Source organism: Cydia fagiglandana, chromosome 4, assembly GCF_963556715.1.
Source record: "Cydia fagiglandana chromosome 4, ilCydFagi1.1, whole genome shotgun sequence".
Classification (NCBI taxonomy): Eukaryota; Metazoa; Arthropoda; class Insecta; order Lepidoptera; family Tortricidae; genus Cydia; species Cydia fagiglandana.
In genome coordinates, this window is record NC_085935.1 from 19,435,315 (window position 1) to 19,462,114 (window position 26,800).

Genomic DNA, 26,800 nt, shown 5'->3' on the forward strand with positions numbered 1-26,800 from the left:
ACTGTAGGCTGTACTCCTCATACTGACCAACATTTGTTCAGCGACTTTTAAAAATAACTTGTGGTTTGATTTTAATACACTTTAAAGTTTATTCTAAGACGCAATGTATTTCGAACCTTGTTATGATTAAGGAGTGACAAGCAACGTCAATCACAATGATATGGCGTGGCGATGGCGTCCATTGAAGATAATATTTATTTTGTATGAAAAATAGGGAGTCTAAATACTTCATAATTTTTAAAAGTTGTTGAACAAAAGTGTCACCGTTTGAGGAGTACAATCTATGTTTTAATTATTTGCTCGTGTTACAGGCCACACCCGGTAATATGACTTATGTCATGAGGCTTTTCATATATACATATAATATTTATTCGTGTTTTAAGTGATAAGGTAAATGGATCCTGGAAACCACAATGGTTACTTATATGTGCATGAGTTTGTTGAGTTGCATGTTATAATGAATCCATAGGGGGGAATTAAATTATGCATCATATCATAATTAACAACACATTCCAAACGCAATTATAATAACATGTCACAACTACAATTTATTATGAATGTACCCATTGTATGTTATTACAGATGTAGTGCATAATTGTTTTCCATTGTATTTTCTCGGAAACGTTCGTATTTGTCAAGCTAACTACTTCAGTCAACGTCAGTACTTTTTGTACCGAGACTGACTGAAATAGCAAGACACGTTCGTACGTTTCCGTGAAAATACGATGGAAAATAATTATGGACTGCATCTGTATTGATAATATGAATACCTTACTGATAGGAAACAGAGGGTGAAACTTGGAGATGTAGTAAGTGGGCTCGAAGACGTCGCCTATGGTGTCCCACAGGGTAGCGTGCTAGGACCTACGTTATTCCTGGTCTACATAAATGATTTATGCAATATGACCATTCCAAATGCAACATTGTTCTCATATGCCGATGACACTGCAATAATATTTACTGGCAAATCCTGGAATGAAGTTAAGAACTTTGCTGAAAATGGTTTGACACACATAGATAGCTGGCTCAAAATGAACCTACTAACACTGAACACAAAAAAAACAAATTACACATGCTTCAGTATTTCGAAATATACACAACCCGAAAATGATATGTCGATCCAGATTCATTCATGCCCGTCTTCAACCTCGTCTACTTGTGGCTGTCCAGCAATAGAGAAGGTTGCTCAAACTAAATACTTAGGAGTTATACTTGACGAACATCTTAACTGGTATTCACAACTTGACCAAGTCATGAGTAGAGTGAGGAAACTAGTCTGGATTTTTAGGACACTAAGGCACATTGTACCAGGGAAAAACAACCAATCAAACTCGCGTAATATATTAAACGAAATATATATATCCCTGGTCCAATCTGTCCTAGTATACTGTATCTCTGTATGGGGTGGATCGGCAAAGAGCCGTTTTATTGACCTGGAACGTGCCCAACGTGCATTAATTAAGATTATGTATTTTAAAAGAATTAGGTTTCCTACTGACCAACTTTATTTAATTAGTAACTTGCTAACAGTCAGAAAATTATATATTCTAAATATCACATTAAAAAAACATAAAATATTACCCTATAACACAAATCACAAGAACAAAAGAAAAAAAGCTGTCGTAGCGGAAATTGTAAAAACAAGGACCTCATTTGCTCGCAGACAGTTCCGCCCAAAATCTTCACATATTTACAATAAATTGAACAAACAACTTGAAATTTACTCGAAACATTATTATGACTGCAAGAGAGAAGTGACAAATTGGCTGAAGACCTTAACCTATGATGAGACAGAGACTTTACTACATTGACCTTGATCGAAAAACCACACAAACAGACAAGTACACACGCACGCACACACATACACACACACACACACACACACACACACACACACACACACACACACACACACACACACACACACAGATAGAGAGGGATACATATACATTTCATTTTTCTTGATTCATGTATCATAATGCTAGATTAAGTGTAAATAGTAACTATAAGATAAACTTTTCAATTTTTAGCCAGTAAATTAGAGTTAATTAGCTTAGCATGTATTAAATAATAGTTATGTCTAAAGGAAGAGCGGCGCCACCCAACACAGGCATTTTTGCTTACCGGGTGGCTCCATCACTTTACATTATAAACAAAGTGTATCTTATGTAATAAAGAATTTTTGAATTTTGAATTTGAATTTTGAATATGAAAATGTTATAAAATGAAAGCTTTACCGCGATACATTCATGAGAGTACAAAAGTGAAATAACTTTATCGTCATCTGACTATGATTTAACACCGAAAGGCTTGAAACATCTTACTGATTGTAACTGCATTTTTAGCTGAAAATATCTTTAGGTCAATGTGGCTAATTCCACCATACCATAGGGTCTATTCCGTCCACGAGCGTATATTTCTCGAGAAAAACGCTAGTTGACGGAATAGCCCCTATGACGGAATTAGCCACATTGACCTTTATACCAATTCCTGCATTCATCGAAGCTTATATCGTTTGTCTTTTATTAAAAATGTACGTGTTTTTATAAATGAATGTATAATCATAATAAGTTAATTCCTTTAGGATATGGATGCGCCGAGTCAAACAGTGGACAACGTAGCCTTAGAGCAGTACCAACAGTCAATAGCCAAGTAAGTCTAATTACATACGTAGTTATATATAGACTATTTTGAATTTTGTTTGATTCTGTATGAGAGTAATGACTGTAATTTGGAATATGACGCAAAACTCTGCGTAGGGGGCGCCACCTGCACAAACCGTAAACAAACCTCCTTGATGCATCTATGTCATTTATTCGTAACAAATAATTTTTGAAAATTTGTCAAAATACTGTTTAAAGGCATAGTATGTATAAGTTACTCTAGTTTACGGTTTGTGCTAATGCTGCACCTAGCGGCAGAATATTGCAGTATCACTCTCTATTCTACGTCTCATTCTATTCAAATAAGTATACTATTTCCTGATTGTCCTCTTTTCCGTCTGGTATTTCTTTTGATGATGATTTTTTTTTCACTCTATACTTACTAATTATTTGGGGTTGTTTTCGATATAGGTACCATTTGTTTCACTTTGATATGCTCATATTTGTTTGTTTGTCTACCTTAGTACTCATTTGGCATTAAACTCTTTGGCATAAGCACCAATAGCACCATTCAAAATTCAAAAACAAAATCGGATCTCGATGCAATACCCAATAATTGCAGAATGAACTCCAGCCTGCAGGACATACAGAGCGACATCGCGCGGCTAGCCACGCAGCAGAACCAGATACAACAACAACAGCAGCAACAGCAAACACAGCAGCTGCAACAGCAGCAGCAACAGTTACAGCAACAGTTGCAGCAACAGCTGCAAGCTCAGCAACAGCAGCAACTGCAACAGCAACAGCAAGCCAAGCAGCTGTTTCAGCCGCCGCAACCGCAGTCGCCTTTCCAGCAGTATCCGCCTAACATTCCACAATTGGTAAGTTTAGCTAAGGAATCATGGCTGAGAAAGGCTACGATAAGTTCTAGGTACATTTATACATTTTAAATCTTATTGAAAGGGTACAGCGCTCAAATTCCCTTTCGACTAAACCTTTGGAAACATATATCCATCTTAACCTGTTTAAAACATTTGAGTCTTTAAAAACTTTTCAAAACGGGTAAGCTAATAAGAAAATCGAGTAATACTAAGCGGGACTTTTCTTGGATTTAAAATGTATGTGTGCTTATTGCTTTACGTGACAGCTTTTGGGATTGTACAATGCCTGGAAGCATAAGGTCTGGGAGCAAAGTTGCAAACGAATGAACGCATTACCATGCACGTTGAAGGCTAAAACGTCACTGAACATTTTAATTACAATAAACGATCGGTAAATATAGTCATATATTTAATCTAATACATAAAGACTAAAACTTGCATTGAACATTTTGTATGTTCGTTAGTTTAGCTCATAACAGTTAGCTACCATTAAAATTAAACATAACAAAACTCAAATATGACTTTGTTAAGATTTTTCATTAAAAGATCGTATACCTATATGTATACCAACCGCTTGAGTAAAACATGTTCATAACTCATTACATAACGGCACGACCAACTGCACTGCGGCTGTATTTTATACAATCGTGATAAAATAGCGAGGGAGCTTTTCAGTTGAGTACTGTCTTCAGGCTATGAAGCTTGCTGAGTGGCCTAAGTAGGTAAAAGATTGAAAAGCTTGATCGAAATTGATTGGGTTTAAGCTACCTTGTACAAAAAAATGTCTTTCAAATCGGTGTAAATTCGTTATTATAAATTCAGCTTCGCACACGCTAACACGCACCGCTCACTCCACAGCACAGCCAATTCAGCTCACAGCACAACGTGTCCCGCCCCGCGCCCAACGCCTTCGGCTCCACCCCGCACCTGCCGCGGGACTTCTACCCGCAACCCTTCGACAACTTCGAGTACAACCAGCCTAACCAGTATAGGGATATGGAGGATTACGGGAGGTTTTACCTCCATGAGAGTCCGCCTCAGCCGCAGAGACGGACTTGGGCACAACACGCGCAGCAGCAACAGGAGAATGAGCTGAGGGGCTGGCAGGTTGGTGACTCTTTTGTTTAAGTAAGAAATAGGTCCAGTAGTCTTTGTCCTTTCTTCAAAGAGACTTCTACTGACGCTTCGACTTTGAGTACTAGTCCAACTCCAACTAGTATAGCAAATTCAGCTCACAGCACAACGTGTCCCGCCCCGCGCTCAACGCCTTCGGCTCCACCCCGCACCTGCCGCGGGACTTCTACCCGCAACCCTTCGACAACTTCGAGTACAACCAACCTAACCAGTATAGGGATATGGAGGATTACGGGAGGTTTTACCTCCATGAGAGTCCGCCTCAGCCGCAGAGGAGGACGTGGGCTCAACACGCGCAGCAGCAACAGGAGAATGAGCTGAGGGGATGGCAGGTTGGTGACTCTTTTCTTTATTGTTGAAGTAAGAGGGATGAAAGGTACATTAGAGTCTATGCCACATTTTCAAAGAGACTTTTTACTGGTAAACGAGAACTTCGAGTACTGGTCCAACCAGTATAGGGATATGGAGGATTACGGGAGGTTTTACCTCCATGAGAGTCCGCCACAGCCGCAGAGGAGGACGTGGGCTCAACACGCACAGCAGCAACAGGAGAATGAGCTGAGGGGCTGGCAGGTTGGTGTCTCTTTTCTTTATTGTTGAAGTAAGAGGGATGAAAGGTCCATTAGAGTCTATGCCACATTTTCAAAGAGACTTTCTACTGGTATACGAGAACTTCGAGTACTAGTCCAACCAGTAGAGAGATAGGGAGGATTACGGAAGGTTTTACCTCCATAAGAGTCCGCCACAGCCGCAGAGACGGACTTGGGGGCAACACGCACAGCAGCAACAAGCTGAGGGGCTGGCAGGTTGATTACTTTCTGATGACTTAAAGTAACTTATCTTAAAAATACTTCCAAAGTTTCGAGAACTTCGGGTTGGGAACCACCACACCAGAATGGGGACACGGAAGACTATGGAAAGTTCAACGGGATAGTGAGCTGAGGGGCTGGTGGGTTGGTTACTTTCCGTTTTTTGAGAGGGATACAAATACAAAATATAAATGCATTTGTTTCATTACTTTTTTACAGCTGTTCCTAGGTATATATAATGGTTAGGTAGGTAATAAGGAGTAAAGAGGGGTAAGTATTTATCTGAACATTGTGTAACAATTTGATTGTGTAAGTAATGAAAAAGGTGCGGGTACAGATAATAGGATAGTGGAGTCTATAATGTCACTAACTTTAAAAAGATTTCCACTCTCTACCCATTGAGAACTTCGAATAGTAGTTTAACCAGCTCTACATGTATGACAGCAGCAAGAAAATGAGTTATAGGGTTTTCCGGTCGATGACTCTTTTTATTTTTGTTAAAAGGATCTCTGAGAGTTAGAGACATAAAGGTGCATATCATTCACGCTTTATGGAGAGGTTATCAAATCCTCCAAGGATTTATTTTCATAATCATCTGGTTTTATCGGTGGTATTATCAATTTACGGTTCTTAAGGTCTTACCTATGTATGATAAGTCATGAGCGGACGACGGATGCAATATACGTCTTATTACGAATCATTACATTAATTTGACAGGTTAGTAATGATCCACCTTGATCCGCTATCTTATGACAGCATGCAAATTATTCTTAAAACTACATTCTACAACAATCATATAGGTATTTTATCATCGTCATCATCATCATCTCAGCCATAAGACGTCCACTGCTGAACATAGGCCTCCCCTGTTTTGGGGGGTGAATGCCATAATCGCACACACTTTACACACACTATACACTTCAGGTATAGGTCAGGATTTTGACGTATATTGCATCCGTCGTCCGCCCATTAATGATAAGGTTAGGTCGCATATTAAGAAAATTAATTTTAAGTAAATTCTTTATTCTTTGTTCTAAACAAACGTAACACCTGAAGATGGGTATATAAATAAACTATTTCCTCGTATTCCAGCTCCACCAGCAGCAGCAGAACCACCAGCAGCACCAGTACGAGCCGCAGCACACCCCTCCCCCCCGCACGTGGAAGTCGCCCTCCCCCGCGCCGTCGGAGCGGAGCTGGGCGCCGCAGGGCTTCCTGCTGCACGAGCGCGCCGCGCCCCTCCCCACCCCCACCCACACCCCCACCCCGCCGCAGCCCTTCCAGGTGCACTACAACAACGACCGCCACCAGAACGGCACCGAGCAGAACCACCTCAGGTATGCCCCGAACCATGGACACATAACTATTTGCTCATTGAATACTCTTTTGTGGTGCGCGTGCCGCGACCGCTGCAGGGGACCATCGAGTGCGCAGACTTCTGACCGAAATGTGTCGTGTTTCGGAGGTTCCGGGGCAAACTGCCGAATCCGACACAAGAGCAGCCGATGCAACGGAGCCACGCCGTTTTGTCGACTAAATAGTGTTTAATTTTAGTTTATAAAATACATATAACCGGTTAGTCTGTAAGGTATTTGTAATATGGGTCTTGTTGCTTGAATAAAATTTCTAAATAAAAATACATCAGTTGGTGTATGGTCAGTCAAGTGAACACTAAGCTTATTTATGTCTCGTTGCCTGTACAGATAAAATCACCCTCAGGTGTTTACACTAAAATCTGAACTGTTGAAACACTTGAATCTACATCTGTTGTCTTGCTATGGGGACCGCTATTAATTGAACTTACTTAGAATAGACTCGATCGTTTATATATAATTGGTTAAATGATGGATTATCTATTATTATGAAGCAAGGGACCGAACTTAACAAACAATCATTATGTAATATTAACTAAAGGCCATCATTGAAAACCACTACTTAAAGTATTATTAATGAGACATTCGTATCTTTTTATCTGAGTTGTAAAGTTGACCTACTGTGTTTCTCCCCAGCTACACTGTGATACCCAACCAACACCAATACTCTCAATCGCCGCCGCTGACGACCAGTCCGCGCCGGTCGAAAACCCCCCAACGGCAGGGCTCGCTTCCAGAAGTCTCTAGAAGACCCGAGCCCGTCAGCTTACAGCAGCTCGGAGCTGCCAGTCCCGCGCCCGTCGACGACATGGAGCCCCAGAATATATCCTTCATTGGAAACGCGGAAGACGACGCCCTCAGACAAGGCATCAACCGCCTCAACATCACCTCCGGCACCCGAACGTACCGCATTCCCTCCCCCACGAGACCCTCCTTAAGCCGCAACTCATTCCAACAACTAGAGCAGGAGGAGGAAACGAACGAGAAAGGCTTCTACATATCCTTCGACAACGAAGCGCCGAAACGACCCAAACCACCGCTACGGGTGAAGCGGATGTCACCTAAGAAAGAAAGAACGGAGTACCAGAGTCCGGAGCGGGGGAGTCCGGAGGCTTGGGAGCCGCAGGAGTTCCCCGTGCACCGCGCGGAGATGCGGGCCTCGCCGGCGCGGGACTCGCGGCCGGAGGCCGAGGCCGCGGCCCGCGAGAGGCCGCTGCGGCCCGGCGCCGAGCCCGCCGCGCTAGTCATCGGCGAGATGAACCCCGACCCGGTGAGTGTTCTTTTCACAGAGTTCAAAAAGGACCAGTTTGAGGACCTAGCTACGAAACATTGTCTAGCCGTGTTTGAGAAGTTGTCTCGTAATACTTGGTTACTTAATCGATAAATTGGTTTTTAACTTTTTATTGCCCTATATGCCTAGCACATGATTGGCGCGACAGTATCACGCAGCAGAAAAAAAAAAGAAGAAGCCAAATATCTAAACACCCTATGTATTTAATTTCCAGAACTCAGCAGAGGAGATGGAGCGAAAGAAAGAGCGAATTATGCTTCTCTCCCTCCAACGGCGGCAGCGCGCGGACGAAGCCCGCGCACGCGCAGAACAGGCCGCGGCTGCGCGCCGCGCGAGAGATGAACAGGTGAGAACTGGGTCATACTGTCACTTTCACTCTTTGCTATTACTATGCAAGCGTAAATGAGACGCGCAACCGTCGAGCAGACCGCTGCTCCGCTGGAGGTTTTATTGAGTTTAAATCACTTTTCTGCTCACCATTTTGTAATTAAATTTTTCTAGGTGGCGGAACAGCGCGCGGCTCGGAAAGAGGAGCAAGCGAGACGGCGCGAGGCCATCCTGCAGCAGTATAAGCTCAAGAAGGCCATCGAGGAGGCCGAGCGAGAGGTGAGATCTTGTAGTCTCACTCCCCAGTGCCACAGAATGCACTAGAACGCAGAGACGAGCTGACGTCGACTGTTTGTCATTTGTTTTAACCGATGCATGGCGGCCGACGTCATCGTCGAGCGTGTTCGAGAGCGAGCGGACGTTTCGCGGCCGATACGTTACAGTAGGGATCGTTAACACTAAGGGCCACTTGCACCATTCCATTAACCCGGGGTTAGCCGGTTAAACTTGAAGTTACCATGGTTACCAGTACAATTTGACACGGAGTTAATGGTTTAACCGGTCAATCCCGGGTTAGTAGGATGGTGCAAGTGGCGCTAAGTATAATTCGTAGATAGCATTCAGTGGCGTGTACGAGAAATTTTATTATTTTATTTACCGCGTGTGTTCGGTCAACGTTAACGTCAACGTACTTCAGCCTAACGTCAACATCTGTATTCCAGGGCAAAGTCCTCGACAAGTCAGAGTTCATGGACCTGGCGCGTCCGGCGGCGGGCGCTGCCCCCACGCGCATGCGCGGCAAGCAGCCGCCGCGCGCGCGCCCCAAGACCATCCACGTGGACAGCGGCGCCCTGCAGCAGGCCGAGGGCTTGCTCGGCAGCAAGCAGCCCTCCTCCACCAACCTCACCGGTGAGTCACCCCTCCAGGACACACACCCCCACTCTACTCCTTGTTACTAGAACAGAACCCCCACTCTACTCCTTGCTACTAGAACAGAACCCCCCACTCTACTCCTTGCTCGTAGAACAGAACCCCCTACTCTAATCCTTTCTCCTAGAATAGAACCCCCCACTCTACTACTTGCTACTAGAACAGAACCCCCCATTTTACTCCTTGCTATTAGAACAGAACTCCCCACTTTACTCCTTGCTCCTAGAACAGAACTCCCAACTCTACTCCTTGCTACTAGAAGAAGTAGCCCGGTTGGAACCCACACAAAATTTGATGTTGTATTTCGAGTACGTCGGCAGCGCGTCGATACACATGGAGGAGCCTGAGCCTGAGCCTGAGGACCCTTTAGGCATAGAACTCCACATATTTACAACACTTACAAACAGACATTTTCTTTATCTTACGTTATTATTTATATTGTGCGCACATTACGAAGTTCAGCGCACTTGTGTATGTACCTGCTGTGGCGGAGCGTCTTTAAAACTCTATTCCTAACGTCTTGCCTAATTTTCAATCAATTGAATACTTTTATTACATCTACAATACAAAAAAATAAACCAAATTAGGTCCAGCTTCACTACAATTGACGCTCCGTGACTGATGCATGCAGATGTAGTGCATAATTGTTTTCCATCGTATTTTCTCGGAATCGTTCGTATTTGTAATGCTATTTCAGTCAACCTCTGTACTTTTTGTACCGGCACTGACTGAAATAGCAAGACAAGCTTACGTGAAAATACGATGGAAAGTAATTATGCACTACCTCTGTACGTTGATTAACCTCTAGCAGCCCAGAGACCTATAAAAAGGTCTCCTGTTCCATTCTAATTTGAACTTTGTGTTGACTAAATAAAATTTCATTTTGCTTGGCAAGGTTTGACGTATGGGCGGCTAGAGGTTAAATATTTGACACATTACGCCGAAAACGCTTGCGTCCCGTGTGACCCCTGTTTTGAACTAATGTTGTCCTGTTATTTACTGATTTTTTTTTTATTGTGCAATACAATTGACAGTATATATTTGCGCTGTAAATGGTACTCTAACATATATCTCGGTTATTACAAACTCTTTTGAGACCTTTTAAAAATCTTCCACCACGTATACTAGAAAATGTATGCTGTTGATTGTATGACTTGTAATGTCATGTAGCATGAATATGAAATAAATATATGTAATTTAATACTAATTGTTGTGTGTTCCCGTTCACAACATTTTTTGTAAACAGTATTTTTTATTATATGACATTTTATATTCACGCTAAATATTATACATTAGTACGTGTGGAAATACAGCCAGAAAAATGCATTAATGGAAAATTAAGTATAAAATAATTGTTGACACCTTGAAACAATTAATTTGCCATCAAATAGAACGATGCTGAAATGATTTCGTGTTTATATTAATGCACATTTGGCCCTATTTAGCACTAATCAATGTCCTTTCGGCATGTTTCTTGTCGCGTATGCCTCTAGTTTTGTTTCCCCCCTAGCTGTTCAACTTCCCCGTTCGCACGGCATACGCGTTAAATATCCTGGCTACGAACCAAAAATTACTGGAAACAGTTATGGGTAACTCGAACATTAATTTGGAGAGAATATTAAGAAGGATATTAGAACCATCATAAGTCTGCACCAACTTTGAAGCGACAAAGTGTAGCAGCGCAATTATAAACGTAATTACTATCATAAAATATCAACGTTTACGATGGCGCTTCCATCCTCCCTCTTCTGAAGTAGACGTATGCTTTCTATGTCGAAACCACTTCTAAAAGCTGCAATCATAGCTCGCAGAAAATATGTGTAATGGTGGTATTCCACCTGTCCAATTTCTTCAATATCATTGTGTCTTACTCTTTCATTGAGCAAGATGTGAGACGCAATACACATTGGATTAAGAAATTGGATAGGTGGAATACGATCCTAAACGAAAAGATTTCCAGTGATTATTTGGTATGTGTGCCTTGTATCCTGCTAATTGTAATGTTTTTGTAGCAAGAATCAGTTGTCAGTCGCTCTAACGGGGTTTGATTTCGCTACTGAGTCATTTTTCTAAACAAATATCACGTACGAAATGAGACCTTAGACCATTATAGCTCTTGAATACCGATTTAAAAAAAATTACCACTGACTCATGCTACAACCCACCCTGCCTTTACCACGATAATCACGAAAACCTCCAACTTTAGTCTATTCCAAAGACGGTCGGTAGTTTTCGTGGTCTCGTACTAGCTATCTGTGTGCACCAGGCACCATGCGGCGCGACTACTACCGCGGCTCACAGGACAGTCTGGCGGAGCGGGCCGGCCTCTACAGAGGTAAATACACCTTGTTGCATGTTGATAAAGTCCCTTTTACCTCGTACAGTCAAAGACAACATCGATCTTTGGTGACATGTCTTCACAGATTTTTGGTTCTATAAAACAAAGGTAGTCAAAGACGTCCTACGGGTAAAGGTACCTTATGGCGGTTGGCGCTTACGCTATTATTTTCGCCGCTTCAATATTATTGCGATGCTATGCGACGTAAGCGCCAACCGCCATAAGGTACCTTTTGCCGTGGAACGTCACATAGAGTCTTTGACTGTACAGAGGTATTGCATGTTCAAAAGTCCTCATTACCCTGAGCGATTTAGATATAAAGCATGTTTTGCTATGTCAATGGTCAATATTGCAATACAGTGGAATAAATATAAGCCTTTGTGATATACTTTATAACACAATGAACTTATTACACAATTTACATTGAGCACGTCTATCATATGGAAACATTTATACTTTTAACCATAAGGAATTGTTCATACATTCTACATGCTGGTTCTGTTATGGTCTTGGGAATCTTATGGTTCATTTCTTTAGATATGGACAATGCATTGAGAATACGATTATACCATGTTCCTGTTCTATAAAAGTGATCTATGCTCAAGATTGTTCTTGACTTAATTTTCCACTCTCCACGTGAATCACCCTTTTGTTGTACTGAAATATACTTCTAATACACATGTTAAACATAATAACATATCTCTGTTTACTAAGGTGTCGATTAACTAATTTATCTGGACTGAACCACCCTTATCTTGTGACTTCCGGACTATTTTTACTGTTTGTAACAAAATTAATAATGTTTGAACTGATTTTTCCAAATGCAAATTAGTGGATCAACTGTTTCTTGTAAACCTTTGCAATTATTACGTATAATCCTTTGACACCATGGTCTTATAGGATTAATATTAGCCGAACATCTGGGGCAACAACTAAGCGCCATTTGCACCATCCCACTACCCCGGGGTTAACCGGTTATACCGCTAATCCGGTGTCGAATTGTACCGGTAACCATGGTAACTATGTTTAACCGGTTAATCCCGGGTTAGTGGGATGGTGTAAGTGGCGCTAAGCATGTTAGTAAAAAGATTAGGTACAAGGTTTTTTTTTAACAACCTGTGCTAACTGAAACAAGAGTATCGTGTGGTGCCGGCATCAGAAAAAAATAGCACCACCCCATCTCGTCCCGTGGGTGTCGTATAAGGCGACTAAGGGAAAACTGGCGACAGATATGCATATGAGCAAGGCTCGCCCGTATCCTTAGCGGGGTCCTTGCTCACAAGAACTGTGCGCGCGCCACATCGAAAAAAAAAAATTGAAACAAGAAATAGTTGATTCACTCCACTGTCGGTAGTCCAGAGGTGAACGTTCACGGAATGAGCGCATAAAGCATCACGCACACTAACCGCATTGCAGACTCGCCCTCGGAGGAGCGCGGCGGCGGCGGCGTGTCGCCCGCCAGCGCGGCCGGCGGCGCGCTCGGCCGCCGCGGCAGCTGCAAGACCTCGCGAGGTGAGACACCACCACACCACCAGCCACTAACTGCTCTACTGTGTGTGGGGCGTGGGACGCTTACGTACGGTTCGATCCGATTTGAACAAGCGCTGACAAAAGAGGGTATCGTCTTGGGTCGTCCCATTCGTTTTTCGTCAAGTTTTTAAATTAGTCCTATTCTGCTTTCGTCACTCACTCTACATTCGTCACAATCGTCGGTGGCTTTCAATGTAGAATGAGTGACGAAAACAGAATAGGACTAATTTAAGAAATTGACGAAAAACGAATGGGACGACCCAAGACGATACCCAAAAGAGGACGATGTCACGTGACCGCTTCTGCGTACAACCGTATATTCCCGATTTTCATTTCCGGATATTAACATAATGGAATACATTTATACGCAATTTAATGTATATTAACCACAAAAAAACGGCCCCTCCGTTTTCATAGTTGTAGTTAAAAATCATCAAATTGCGTAAAAATATTAAATGTCAACAATGTCAATATCCAGGGAGGATAGTCGTCCAGTATCCTCTTAACACTATGCGTGCATTTTGAAACCGAGACTTAAATTGCACTACAATCGAGAAAGCATAAGTGCGAACTAATTCAAAATGTGATTACGTCGAATTTTCAGTCTAACTAAAGCAACTACCATGAAAAAAAAAAGTTAATAGATGTAAATCGCAGAACCCTAACTCCGATTCGGCTCATTATCCCGCGATATCGAATCGAACACCGGCGTAAGCGTTTCCATGCTGCACTTGATTTGTTTTCACTAACTTTTCCGAAACTGCTGTCGTGCCGTCTCTTTCCTTCGACTGTTGCTTGGAGTGAGATAACACGAATGAAGTTTCTCAGTTTTTGTTTTGATATGTCCCCCGTGCTTTGCTGGAAATATCCCAAAAACAGGATTCATCAAATCATCATATTTTCTTTTGGAAAAAAACACTTAATTCAAATATGTCTAAAGCCTCTTTTCCGGCTAACATAACACAACAGTAATTCACATGAGAGATTAATATCAGAATTATGATTGAAACTGTTTTTGGGAACTTATCTAGTTGAAAATAATAGCTGTATCTCTCAATGCCACAAGAAGACATGTTCATTTTGAGTATCAGCTATTATTCTCATATGAAATGCTTGCTATATCTTGCAAATCAAAGCCGTCGCTTCGATTGATTGACCAGAAAATAAGACTTAATTATTCTCCGAATTAAAAATTCATACTCGTTTAATCAATCGACGTGATTAATGTATTCTAATGTGATGTTGTTTCTACCTAATGAGCAACGTCTTCAAACGTATCGTCGTTTTCATACAAGCTGCAATAACTAACTATTTTAAATAAAATTTGTATGGAAGCGATCGTCAATCGTTAAGTGTCACGTGCAATCAAAAAATATATATCAGACCACTAAAATCTGCTTCACACTGATGTAATTCAGAAAAGTAAGAACATTTCTAAATTGTTTGGTATTTCAAGTGATTCTGATATATTTTGATCCGGATCTAAATTCTATTGCACATTATATTATGAAACAGATTGCGATATTGAACCCCTAAAATGTTAAGAAAGCTTCTTTGATTTATTTCGTAGAACGCTTGTATTATTTCAAACCAAATTATATCTCTCAATTATTATGTATATTACAGCGCAGTAGCAATGTATAGAGTCACAAAATTATGCTTTTATATTTATATTTTGGCCTTGTATGTAGTTCGGAACCAGCTATGATTCCGTAACAGGTTTTTTGCGCTTGATTCTCCACTCGACGTGCCTAGACCTTCCGCGCATTAATATTGGTTCCCTATAATATGCTCAGTCATGTGTCTACATATCGCGTTTTTAGTATTAATTTTGTTTGCCATATATTTAAAGATGAATAATGATGACGATGGTCTCGCCCGCGAGCTGCATGTGTTTGCGCGGTATTGCATGAGTTTGGCGTGATGACTATAGAAAACATTTCAGAGCGCGTGAATGAGGAACCACAGTCGGCCCGTGGAAGGTCTAAATATTCCACTTACCAGAATAACTTTAAGGCGGGACGGAAGTCTAGCTCTCTAATGAACTTGTGCGGTAAGACACGTTTCAGTACGCCGTCTCGGCACGGTGCGATCTTCGCTTTTGTTTATGGTGCGTTTGGGTTCTTTTTTGTTTGCGCGCGTTCTGAAGAACTGGGCGCGGCGAAGGTTCAATTGCTGTTTTGACGAAGTGGCTTATTCAGAGGTAAGATGCGCGAGAGACGCAGGTATTGGATATAAAGATAGAGAAACACATTTATATACATCTATCTTATCATATCGGATAGTTGTGTCATATTGGTGTTTGCCTGTGAATTAGCCACTACAATGACTGTCATTGACTGTGTTCTTAATATTTGTACATACCTGTATCTTTAATTCAAGCTCAAATTCTTAATCATTTATCACAAATCGTACTTCAATTAATAATTATACCTACTCTTCTCTATTGTAAATTGTTTTTAACGGCCACAACTGCACTTTTGTTTTTAATTTTAAAAGCAAAGCAGTCGTAGAACCATTCGCCGCCGCCGCGGTACTTCTCGAACGCGTATTCTGTGCACATTTCGTTTCTTGGGTCATTGGCAATATATACGTATGTATAGAGGTTATGGTTTATTTTACGCGGTATCCCTAGGGTCGGTGTTAGAGCATGTTCTATATGGTGTTGGTGTGACATAGTTCGACATTTACCTTTACTATATCCGCTTATATATACTCAGGTATATAAGTTTATGTTACGGTAAATAATTATATGGTGTATTATGTAATTTGCGTAAAATACAAAATGTTTTGAGGCTTCTTTTCTTTAGTTTCGCATATGTAGATTAGTTGGCTTTGGTACCCACCGTACGTAGGTAGTATAGTACACATTTAGTATTTTACGCTTGATAATTATGTTTCTTTTAAATATGTTCTTTTATTCATATAGGTATCCTATTAAGAAAATAATCCCTAACTAATTCTAATTTTATGCTAGTCAAATTAATAGAATAAAATGTTACTAACAACAATAATGTTAATTCAGATTAGTTTTATAAGAAATTTATTGGTTTGTATTTAAGGTAGTCATCAAATTTTTATTACCATATTTTAATCGGGTAAACGTCATTTTTTGTTTATGATGTTTATTGGGGTTTGTTTTTATATAAACTGAATCTGCTTTACTGTTAGCAGTTTATTATTTATATTTTTAAGCATACTACATTTAAATGTTTATGTCGTTTTGTTATGGTAGTAATGAAACCCTAGAATTTTTCATTATAATTGAATATTTTGGTAAATTTTTAGAGGATCATTACAAAATACATTTCAAATGGTGATAGAAGGCACACGAGATCATCTTAGTGTCATTTTAGAAGACGGTGGTGAAGCGTCCATATCCTATTTTTTTCTGTAATAAATTAGTGAAGTATGTAATGTTTCATTTTACGAAATCAAGGTGCAATATAGTCACAGATATTATGATATGATACATCTGTATAATGGCAAGAAAGATCTATCAAGATCTCGTTTATTAAGTTTTGATCATTACTGATTGTTTAATTTAAAGTATTCCGGAGTAAGCTGGAGGTTATCTTCACACTTGTAGAGTAAGTAAATGAGGGCTAATCTTGTGACAACATAGTAAAGCACTATTATGTTATATAACAGTCATCATGTTATATTATTTGGTGGTAGCACCATTACAAAAATTGATTTATAGTAAGCTTAATAATAAAAATCGTCTTTTTTAATTTCTTGTCTTTTTCGACCGCGTCGAGGTTCTTTTAAACAATATTGCGCCGCTGACAGCTCCGACCGTCGCGTCCCTCAGATCAGAAGGCAGATGTTGCGCGTACTAGACTACTATTTATATCAAATGGATAGGTATTTAGGCAAATTCCTAAATATATAGTAAACTTTTATAATTTAGGAACAAATATTTGCAAAACAATGGTTGTATCAGTATTCGAATCTACTCCAGCCTCGTAGGGCACTACATACTATGCAACAACTTAAACGCGTTAGTGTGTACTCTCCGGACGCTTCACCACACGTAGGAACTAGAAGCTCGCCGTGAGGAGCTCGCAACATAGTCAGGTGGCACATTGCAGACTCGGGCCTCGGTCGCGCGACGCCGCCGCGGCGCGCGGCCTCGCCCGGGCTGCGCGCGCTGGGCTCGCCGGCCTCGGGCCCCGGCTCGCTGCCCGGCGCCATCGGCAAGCGCCGCCAGCACGCCGACGACGCCTCCGACGTCTCCTCCACGCACTCCTCCATCATGGACTATTCTGGTGAGTCGTCCTTCATTCTTACACTCAAATTCTTGAAATTGTCTGATCCGGAAATTCTTACGACGAATGATTTCTACGCTAAAATTCAATGATGCTAAAATATATAATTGGTCAAGCAAATCTTGTTAGTAGGAAAAGGCGCGAAATTTAAATTTTCTATGGGACGATAACCCTACGCGCCTACATTTTTTAAATTTGCCGCCTTTTTCTACTGACAAGATTTGCTTGAACAGCTGTAACTTTTAATTTAGTACTGAAATCCGAATTGTTTATTATAATCTTTCTTAGTTTTGCTCTTCACATATAAATCAGTAATCACATAATGTTTGGGTATATAATGAATAGCTATAATCTACTTAAGAATGACACCTGGCCTAATTCGTTTAAGAATTGACTACAATATAATAATAATCCAGCCTATGTACGTCCCAATGCTGGGCACAGGCCTCCTCTTATGTGCAAGAGGGCCTAACCTACCTACAACTTGACAAAATATATATTATTTCTTCAGCATCCCAGGATCCGCGGAAAGGTCCTAAAATATAATCTTATAAATTGTAGATAGTGTAATACATGCAAATTAAAATTACACTTACACAAAAACCTAAGTAGATAAAACGGTAGATGAATTACAGTTACGAAGTAAGGAATCTTATTAAAGTTGAAAGTAGCAAAACGAATGTAACACGAATCTTTATTTGTTATCACTCGCCAGAACACTAAGTAGGAAGTTCAATTATAATGCACTAGAAACTGACAATTATTATAACTACTTGGGCCACGGATTACATTTTTCTTTATCATTATATTTCCGGGTACTGCAGGTTACAAAAGTTTAGTATTTTAGTTTACCAATGTGTTTTTACTCAGTAATTTGATAATTTAAAAACCCCGTGGCTCCAGTACTATTAGTAGTAATAAAATGATTAATATTACTGTTAGTGCTGTAACATGCCTAAAATAATGGCACGTAGATGTCAAACCATGTCATGCCAACAGAACCACGTACCAATTATTACATACATACTTCGAGTATAAGTTTACTATAAGGCATGGTTTTGATTGGAGCATTTTGACCTAACAACGATTGCGTGCTTCGGCTTACTCACAACTATAACACTCAGCACTACATCCATCACTGCATTTGTATCATTACATTCACATCAAAATTATAGAGATTTAAATACTTTATATTACATAAGTGAAGTCCAATAATAAATAAAAAGTGTCTTCACGTTTATTTGTACGTTTTTGAGTTCTTGAAATTAAAATATGTATCCACTAAAATTAATGTTTTTTTTTGTCACATTCGACCGTAGCTATTAGCATTTCACACATTTTCCGCCAATGGTGTAATACAGTAGTTACGTAACTCTAAAATTGAATAAAAACTTATGATAGAGGATACAACGCTTGTACAGTCACGCTCCGTGATTGTTGAGCCATAGGGACCTAGCTAAATTGGTTGTTCAATACTTATGCTATGGTATGTCCAATTTAGCTAGAACCCTAAGGGTGGAATCACATCTATCAGCATCGAGCCGCATTTTATATATGACAAATTGCTCGTTAGTATGAAGATGCGTACGCATCAAAAAGGTGAAAACATGCGTACGCATCTTCATACTAACGAGCGATTTCACATTTATAAAATGCGGCTTGATGCTAATAGATGTAGTTCCACCCTAAATGGCTCAACGATCACGGAACGTGACTACTTCATGTTATTAAAGTCTATAAATGTGAATCCCGCACCCCCATAGGAAGCTACAGTACAAGTTAACAATGAAACAATGTGACATTGCAGGCCCCCGGCTGTACAAGCAGCCGGCGACCAAGTCGAACCGCGGCATCATGCTGAACGCCGTCGAGTACTGCGTGTTCCCCGGCGCCGTGAACGCGGAGGCCAAGCGGCGGGTCCTGGAGGAGATCGCGCGCTCCGAGGCCAAGCACTTCCTCGTGCTGTTCAGAGATGCCGGGTGCCAGTTCAGGGCGCTCTACTCGTACTGTCCCGATACGGAACACGTCACGAAGCTGTACGGCACGGGACCGAAGAATGTTAATGATAGGATGTTTGATAAGTTCTTCAAGTGAGTATTGACTGCTAGTTGGTGTAGTTAGATCTTAGATGAGATACTTTCTCGAACTGTTTAGTGATGCCGGGTGCCAGTTCAGGGCGCTCTACTCGTACTGTCCGGATACGGAATACGTCACGAAGCTTTACGGCACGGGACCGAAGAATGTTAATGATAGGATGTTTAATAAGTTCTTCAAAGTGAGTATTATCTTGACTATTGTTAGTTAGCGTAGAGGCGAAATACTTCCTCGTACTGTTTAGGTATCCAACATAATAATTAAGGACACAACTTTTTGTAAGAGAATAAGAGCGTCTGTTATTTTGACACATGGCTCGCATATCCAATTCTGCCAAATGTACGGAGACGATCTTAAACAGATAATTGGGATTGTGTTGCCCATAATTGACTTGGCTTTATTGATAGGTTAATTTTAACATTGTCATCACCTGAATCTGAAACTAACCTCCCTTTTATCCGAATGCCAAAGAAGGGTTATAATTTTCTAATATATTAATGTCAGAGTACGTACACCGTTTAACGGATTGACATTAGATTCCTATCAATTATGGGGATGACAGAGCATATTTAAATTATAGGAAAATCTAAATGACGACTTTGGCGCAAAAGAGTATGTTTACCACATGACATTATGTTACTCATCATCATCATCTCAGCCATAAGACGTCCGCTGCTGAACATAGGTCCCCCCTTGGACCTCCATACGTCATTGTAATGCCCTCACAGGGTAGCATGTACTATTCCTAAGATATATAATTAACACCATGTATTCTTATGCATCATTGTACTGTACATGTATACAATAAATAAATACAAATACCGGTTGGAAGCGACCCGCATCCAGCATCTTCCGGCGACCTTAACAAGATCTTCTGTCCATCTTGTGGGTGGACTTCCTTCGCTGGGCTGTTAGTCCGTGGTGGTAGTATTTTACTAAATATTTTGAATTACACTTGTTCCAGATACAATTCGGGCAGCAAGTGCTTCTCGCAAGTGCACACGAAGCACCTGACGGTGACGATCGACGCGTTCACGATACACAACTCGCTGTGGCAGGGCAAGAAGGTGCAGCTGCCGAGCAAGAAGGACATGGCCCTCGTCATATAGGCGTTCTAGTCGATGAGCCGGGGGATCAGTGATACTGTGGCGTTGGGTACCGGAGAGGGCGGACTAACTGTTATTATATCTGTGGAAGTGGAAACAAAGTGGCTTTTATGCTTTTAACAGTGTTTGGAATAAAGGCAAAAAACGGCACTGTCAAATCAGGTGACAACCGAAACTCACTCATTGCAAATAAAATATTTTTAGGTTACAATCAAAACTCACCCATTCCAAAATAAATATATTATGTTTTATATGTACATACGGCCCGCCTGATGGTAAGCAGTCACTCTAAAGGTGAGTCTTACCGAACAACAAACTTACAAAAACCAACCTTGTTTTGGCACAGTTTAGGTTTACTATGGCTTTGAACTTGTGGTAATTAGTGAGTTTTAGTTGTCACCTGACGATATAGAGTATTATAGAGAACGACTTTTGTGAGCGTAATCATGATTTCGAATGGCATAGAATGATGAAGATAGCCCTACTACTTTTTCCATGAGATCAGAAACGTTTCAGCTACTCTGAGCTTTTAAGTTTTTATGGTATACCTGATTACATTTTTGCTATTTCTTGGTTGTCAGTCCCTCGGGAAAAGTTGTTCAGGACGATCTATCACTTTTGTCATTTGGGATCATGATCCCGAATTCACCCAGTAGACTATAGTGTATGTACACTTGTGCAGTGGGTACATTTACCTACCATTTGCTTTTGTAACGCCCTGCCCTTTACGATGTCTGTGTTGTTGGTCCCCGCCACGTGCTCGGTCGCGCCTGTGTATGTACAGATGTGGAGGACGAAGCTCGAATCGGATTAGGTTATGTCGATTGGTTACGCGATGCGAGCTGGTGGTTGACGTGGTTCAGCGCAAGGAATTGGATTTGGAGACTTGACACTCGGTTTTTTTGCATCTGTGGAAGTATGAATGCTACAAAAATGTGCAGTGCAAAGTGTTCTCTTATGAAAATAAGTTCGAGAAAATTATTTATAAGAAAAATCAAGTCATAAAGATGTAGTTGAGAATTATAGCGATTGATTTTATCAAATTTACGTATAGACTTTATTAGTTTCTTTTAGAAAATGTTAATGGAATAAATTAATTTGTACGTCGTCTAATTCTTAAATTAGGTCGAGGCGGGACCTCTTGCGAAAATGTTATTTTCTATAAATAATTAAAAGTACGGCGCTAAATCCCATTCCTTTGGCCCCGTAGCGCACGGATGCTGAATCACGTTACACTCAAGTTGAAGCGGCCGTCGCGTCTCTGCATACAGTTCATTAATATGTACACATGTTTTAACTTATTCCAATGGAATAAGACGCACAATTGTATACATATTAGTGAGGGAGACGTGCCGGCGTCGGTGTTGTGTTGAGCAGCGGTGTTCTGTGTAGACGAGACGTTTGCCATATGTATTAGTGAGATGGTCGATATTGTTCCAATGGTCACAAACCCCGCAGCCAAACTGTCGATTGTGTAGGTACGAAATTAAACTGTCCCTTATCTAGAATAACAAATTCACAAACTAATATCGCTTATTTGTTATAATATTGTAACTCGTTAGTAATTATTTCAATTTGACTGGATTAAGATTAGATCATTATGTATTTGTTTAGTGACGTTCGTTCGATTCCCATTTTTTTACCGCTTGTATAGCTAAAGTAAGAGGCGCTTACGGCGTAACGTACTGCCTTACCCTGTAAATAATTGTTTTGTATACAGCTATTTATTAAAAGAATGTTAAACGAAAATTGATGAATATCATTCTTTCATTGTTTAATGATTGGTCATCAATAAATATACTACCGATAGTATATTATGGTATGCAAATATATTGTATTAATACAAAAACATAACGAATAATATTGAATTTCATATTACTGAATTGTTTCATTTGAACCTTCCCTAATACTAATTAACTGAAGCTTGTTACGCCCTAACCTGACCACGGAAGTTTCTGACTAGCATCTTTCATGAAATATTGAACCTCTTCATTAATCTTCCACGTGTGTGGTGGTCAAATATCCTGGTTAAACTGGCGAATTACCCTATGATGTTCCGCACTAGCGGTCGCTGTATTTATTCTCAATTTCCCACGCGCTTACACAACGCTACTGACAGGGTTGCAATTCCGTTGCATAGATACAAAAAAACGAAGTCATGTTTTAAATCAACTTTAATTATTATATTATCCATAGAACATAAACACTTTCTTCCATAATACCAATTAAATAAATTAAGTATGGTCCAATCATTCAACTGTTCATCTTAAAATGTAAAATCAAATTTAATTAAAAGATAAATAAAAAATACAATCCACGGTATAACTTACAGTTAGTAAAAGCATGCTATCTTAATAAATACAAGTCGCTATATTGCTAATCATTAAATTATTAGAATATTAACTAAAACCTTGAAAAATTTACAAGTACAAAATGTAGATTGCACATCATATAGGTACATTATGTATGGTTAAGTTCTGTCTAGGCCGATTCGTGGTAACAACATTACTATTACATTTTTACATAGCTTCATAAAAGAAATCACTCTGTAAATCGAATCGAAATTAAATACCACAAATCGGCCAGGGCATACCTTGACTTAAAATTATTTGAGAGGAGCGATACTGACAAGATCTTTATGATTTTGAGTAAATTTAGGCCGACATTGAAACATGGTATAGGGTAAATCGTCAATTACTAGTCACTGTCTAATAACTGGCCACCTTATACTTAAAAATGAATTCTATTCACCTATAAACAGAATTAATCTTTAGTATAAGGTGTCAATAACTGGGCACCCTATAATAACTAGCCACCTTATATACTAAAATGAATTCCGTTATTGAACAGTGGCCAGTATTTGAAGATTTACCCTACTATGTTCATCTCAAATAACTTCAACTATACATACACTAAATTGAGATCATTGTGAACATTGTGTTTTCGGTTTTGAATACCATACGCTAATCCCAGCTGTTTTAAAAATATAAATATCAGTAGTGTGTGAATTAATTCTCTCTTTATCGCAGAATTGGTAAAACTTTATTACTGAAATAATAAAATTCAAAATATAAAATTAATGGTGTGGATCAACCTTATATTGGTTGAATTTAATGTACCTATTTATTTCAGTGAGTATTCAAGTAAAACAGTATTTACCTTTTGTGTTAAAAATACTTGAGACTAATCGTAGAGATAGTAATCGAATGTATAATAAATAAAAAAGAACTATAAAGTATAGTTTAGCTGGCATATTCAGTCTCTTATGTTTCGATAAAAAGGTATGTTCCATTTATTTCATTGGGTATTTTAGTAAAAAAAAATTGTCTTTCTTGTAAAAACGACTTGAGACTGCATAAGTTCCAGATTATCGAACTGATTATATAAAAATGACTGCATAGCAGTGGCGGAGCGTCCATAGAACACGATTCCCATCGGCTTGTCTGATATTCAGGCTCTTGGGCCATTTTCTTTAAACTTGTGATGTAAAGGAAGGGTAACTTAGCTACGGCTTGCCTACGAATAATCTAGACGCGCCGCCACTGCTACATAGTATAGTAGTTTGGTATTGTAGTGGTTCTTAAATTTCGGAAAAAATTCTAGTCCGAATTTTTTAAAGGAAAAATTGACTTAGCTAAGGCTTAGGGACTTGGCTAGAATTTAATCGATTCAATCGTGTAACTGGAAAGTGCATTTATATAGATTACAGATGTAGTGCATAATTACTTTCCATCGTATTTTCACGGAAACTTACGAACGTGTCTTGCTATTTCAGTCAGTCTCGGTACCTAGTACCTACTGAGATTGAAGTAGCATGACAAATACGAACGTTTCCGAGAAAATACGATTATAACAGTTATGCACTATTCAATTAGTTGAAACATGTGTTTGGTGCCTAGACGATGGTAAAGTAGTGGGCGACGTGGGAGGCGCCGTCGGTGTCGACCGTCTTCTGCAGGTTGAGTTGGTGCACTATCGTGTCCGGGTTTTCTATCTCCTGCAACAATAGGGATGTTTCCTCTAATCAAAATAAATTATTTCACATCTTGCACGGTATAAAGCACCAGATAATAATTAGAAAGACACAGACAGCAGTTATTTTTAAGCACTATTTCTATTTAATAAATCGGATTGAAATATAAAAAGTAGGCGAGTTGACTGTGACGTCACTACATTCATTTTCATATAAAATCCATATTAGCAAATTGTTTTGACAGTTCTAAAAAAGAAGCTGGTTTGACTAGTAGGAATGTAGCCTATTATCATACATTTTTAACAATATGTTCTCTGGCTTATTAACCCGAAAAATCCTATAAAATTACGTTTTTCAAACGTTAACAAGTTGATTTGATAAAGGTACCTCTTCATCTGCGAATCCATTGATTTCTACTGGTATCGTCTGGCCATCTTGAGTGATAACCTGTAAAAAAACACCGACGAGGATTAGGAAACAGCGATTTTTCAAAATACTAATTCAAGTTCGAAAGCAGTCCATGTCACTCCATGTGGTGAGACAGGTGCCTACGGGCCACTTGCACCATTAACCGGGGTTAACGAGATAAAACTGGAGTTATCATGGTTACCAGTATAATTTGAGACTAGGTTAACGGTTTAACCGCTTAACCCCGGGTTAGAGGGATGGTGTGAGTGTTCCCAAGAGTGACTAACTATAAGGACCACGCGCGATGAAGTTATGGCTTTTGCACTATGTGGTCTTATTCGAAAACTTATACTTCAATTTTAACTTCAATAAACATTCCAATTTCGCGCCAACAATCAAATCCTTCAACTTAACCTTATTAGTGACCCCTATTGGAACATGTGCACTTGTCCAGACTATGTCTATGTTACCTGCAAAGACTTTCCGTCGGCTGAAGTGATGGCTAGCCGCGTGCCGTCCTGCATTGTGAAGTGCAGCGGGTTTCCTTGCTCGTCCGTCACCTGACAAACAATACCATTGTAGAAAATGACGCACAATAGATCTCTCTCCAGATGAGCAGAGGGCCTACCGCGAGCCACATTCGACGTGTTGCCTCTCTGTCGCACTTGTAAATTCGTAAGTAAGTGTGACAGGGAGGCAACACGTCGAACGTGGTTCGCGGTGGGCCCTCAGGTTGGAAACATGGATTTATTTTTGTAAAACGGGTTGAGCTCTACGATTAAGTGTGACCGAAAGAGAAGTCAAAACTAGAGCATTGCATCTCGTTTTAATTAACGTTGGTACTTAATTGCACTATGCTGGGTTTGACTGTTAACAGAAGAGGCCAGTCTTAACCACTCCAAACTACGTCCCGTGAGCCAATGCAACTCACTGAAAGAAAGAAGGGGAGTTAAAAGGCCATACAATCCGACGAGTAAAAAGGAAGGACGCTTATTAGCTGTGGTTCTTAGAACAGAAAGACTGAAGACGCCTGATGTCAAGCATCATTTCCGCCAAAGAATTATAGTTTTTAAAAGTCAAAAACTGGAAAGGCGTATAACGTATACGAATTCAGCCAACACTCACGGGCATATGTTCGCTCTCCTCCAGCACCACAGGTTCCATCTCCTCGAGAACATGTTCCATCTGTTCCACGGGCTCCGGCACGGGCAGCTCCGGCCGCCGCAGGAGCGAGGAGCCCGAGTACAGGGTGTCTTTCAGCCAACACTCACCGGCATATGTTCGCTCTCCTCCAGCACCACAGGTTCCATCTCCTCCAGGACGTGTTCCACCTGTTCCATCTGTTCCACGGGCTCCGGCTCGGGCAGCTCGGGCCGCCGCAGGAGCGAGGAGCCCGAGTACAGGGTGTCTTTCAGCACCGTGTCGTTTTCTATTGTCGTCATCTGTGGGTAAAAATTTTTAGGTACTTTACTAAAGAGTAGAAGACTTGCACCCAGTAGAGTGGTCCAAAATATTACTGAGACTTCGCTCCAGGCAACGATGCAGATGCCCGAAGATCGAGAGGCCTGGAGAGCAGTGGTAGGAAGAATAACCCTTAGGAGTCACGTCCCTCAGACATGAGGTTACGATCAAGAAGAAGACTACTAGTGTACCCAAAAATCGCTATGTGTAAAATAATTCTATGGGCTCTGCTAATTGGGTTAAGTTTGGTGATTATTTCTGACGCTGACAT

At 40.3% G+C, this 26,800-nt stretch overlaps 2 protein-coding genes across 2 annotated transcripts in view; one reads left to right on the forward strand and one right to left on the reverse strand.

The window, feature by feature from the left end:
* The window catches only part of LOC134664018 (patronin), an 89,239-nt gene extending 66,674 nt beyond the window's left edge, over positions 1 to 22,565 (forward strand). Inside the window, exons 15-29 of the mRNA XM_063520582.1 lie at positions 2,585 to 2,652; positions 3,226 to 3,484; positions 4,343 to 4,470; positions 5,026 to 5,191; positions 6,520 to 6,764; positions 7,437 to 8,070; positions 8,306 to 8,437; positions 8,593 to 8,697; positions 9,141 to 9,327; positions 11,615 to 11,683; positions 13,103 to 13,198; positions 15,162 to 15,269; positions 17,311 to 17,487; positions 19,295 to 19,577; positions 20,546 to 22,565. Coding sequence (XP_063376652.1) covers positions 2,585 to 2,652; positions 3,226 to 3,484; positions 4,343 to 4,470; positions 5,026 to 5,191; positions 6,520 to 6,764; positions 7,437 to 8,070; positions 8,306 to 8,437; positions 8,593 to 8,697; positions 9,141 to 9,327; positions 11,615 to 11,683; positions 13,103 to 13,198; positions 15,162 to 15,269; positions 17,311 to 17,487; positions 19,295 to 19,577; positions 20,546 to 20,690 — 2,802 coding nt within the window. The 3' untranslated portion in view covers positions 20,691 to 22,565. The remainder of the gene's footprint in view (positions 1 to 2,584; positions 2,653 to 3,225; positions 3,485 to 4,342; positions 4,471 to 5,025; positions 5,192 to 6,519; positions 6,765 to 7,436; positions 8,071 to 8,305; positions 8,438 to 8,592; positions 8,698 to 9,140; positions 9,328 to 11,614; positions 11,684 to 13,102; positions 13,199 to 15,161; positions 15,270 to 17,310; positions 17,488 to 19,294; positions 19,578 to 20,545) is intronic.
* A 281-nt stretch (positions 22,566 to 22,846) lies between these two features.
* The window catches only part of LOC134663969 (zinc finger protein Xfin-like), a 38,823-nt gene continuing 34,869 nt past the window's right edge, over positions 22,847 to 26,800 (reverse strand). The window contains exons 24-27 of the mRNA XM_063520526.1: positions 26,340 to 26,510; positions 25,539 to 25,628; positions 25,048 to 25,107; positions 22,847 to 24,684 (exon numbers count right to left, since the gene is read on the reverse strand). Coding sequence (XP_063376596.1) covers positions 24,583 to 24,684; positions 25,048 to 25,107; positions 25,539 to 25,628; positions 26,340 to 26,510 — 423 coding nt within the window. The 3' untranslated portion in view covers positions 22,847 to 24,582. The remainder of the gene's footprint in view (positions 24,685 to 25,047; positions 25,108 to 25,538; positions 25,629 to 26,339; positions 26,511 to 26,800) is intronic.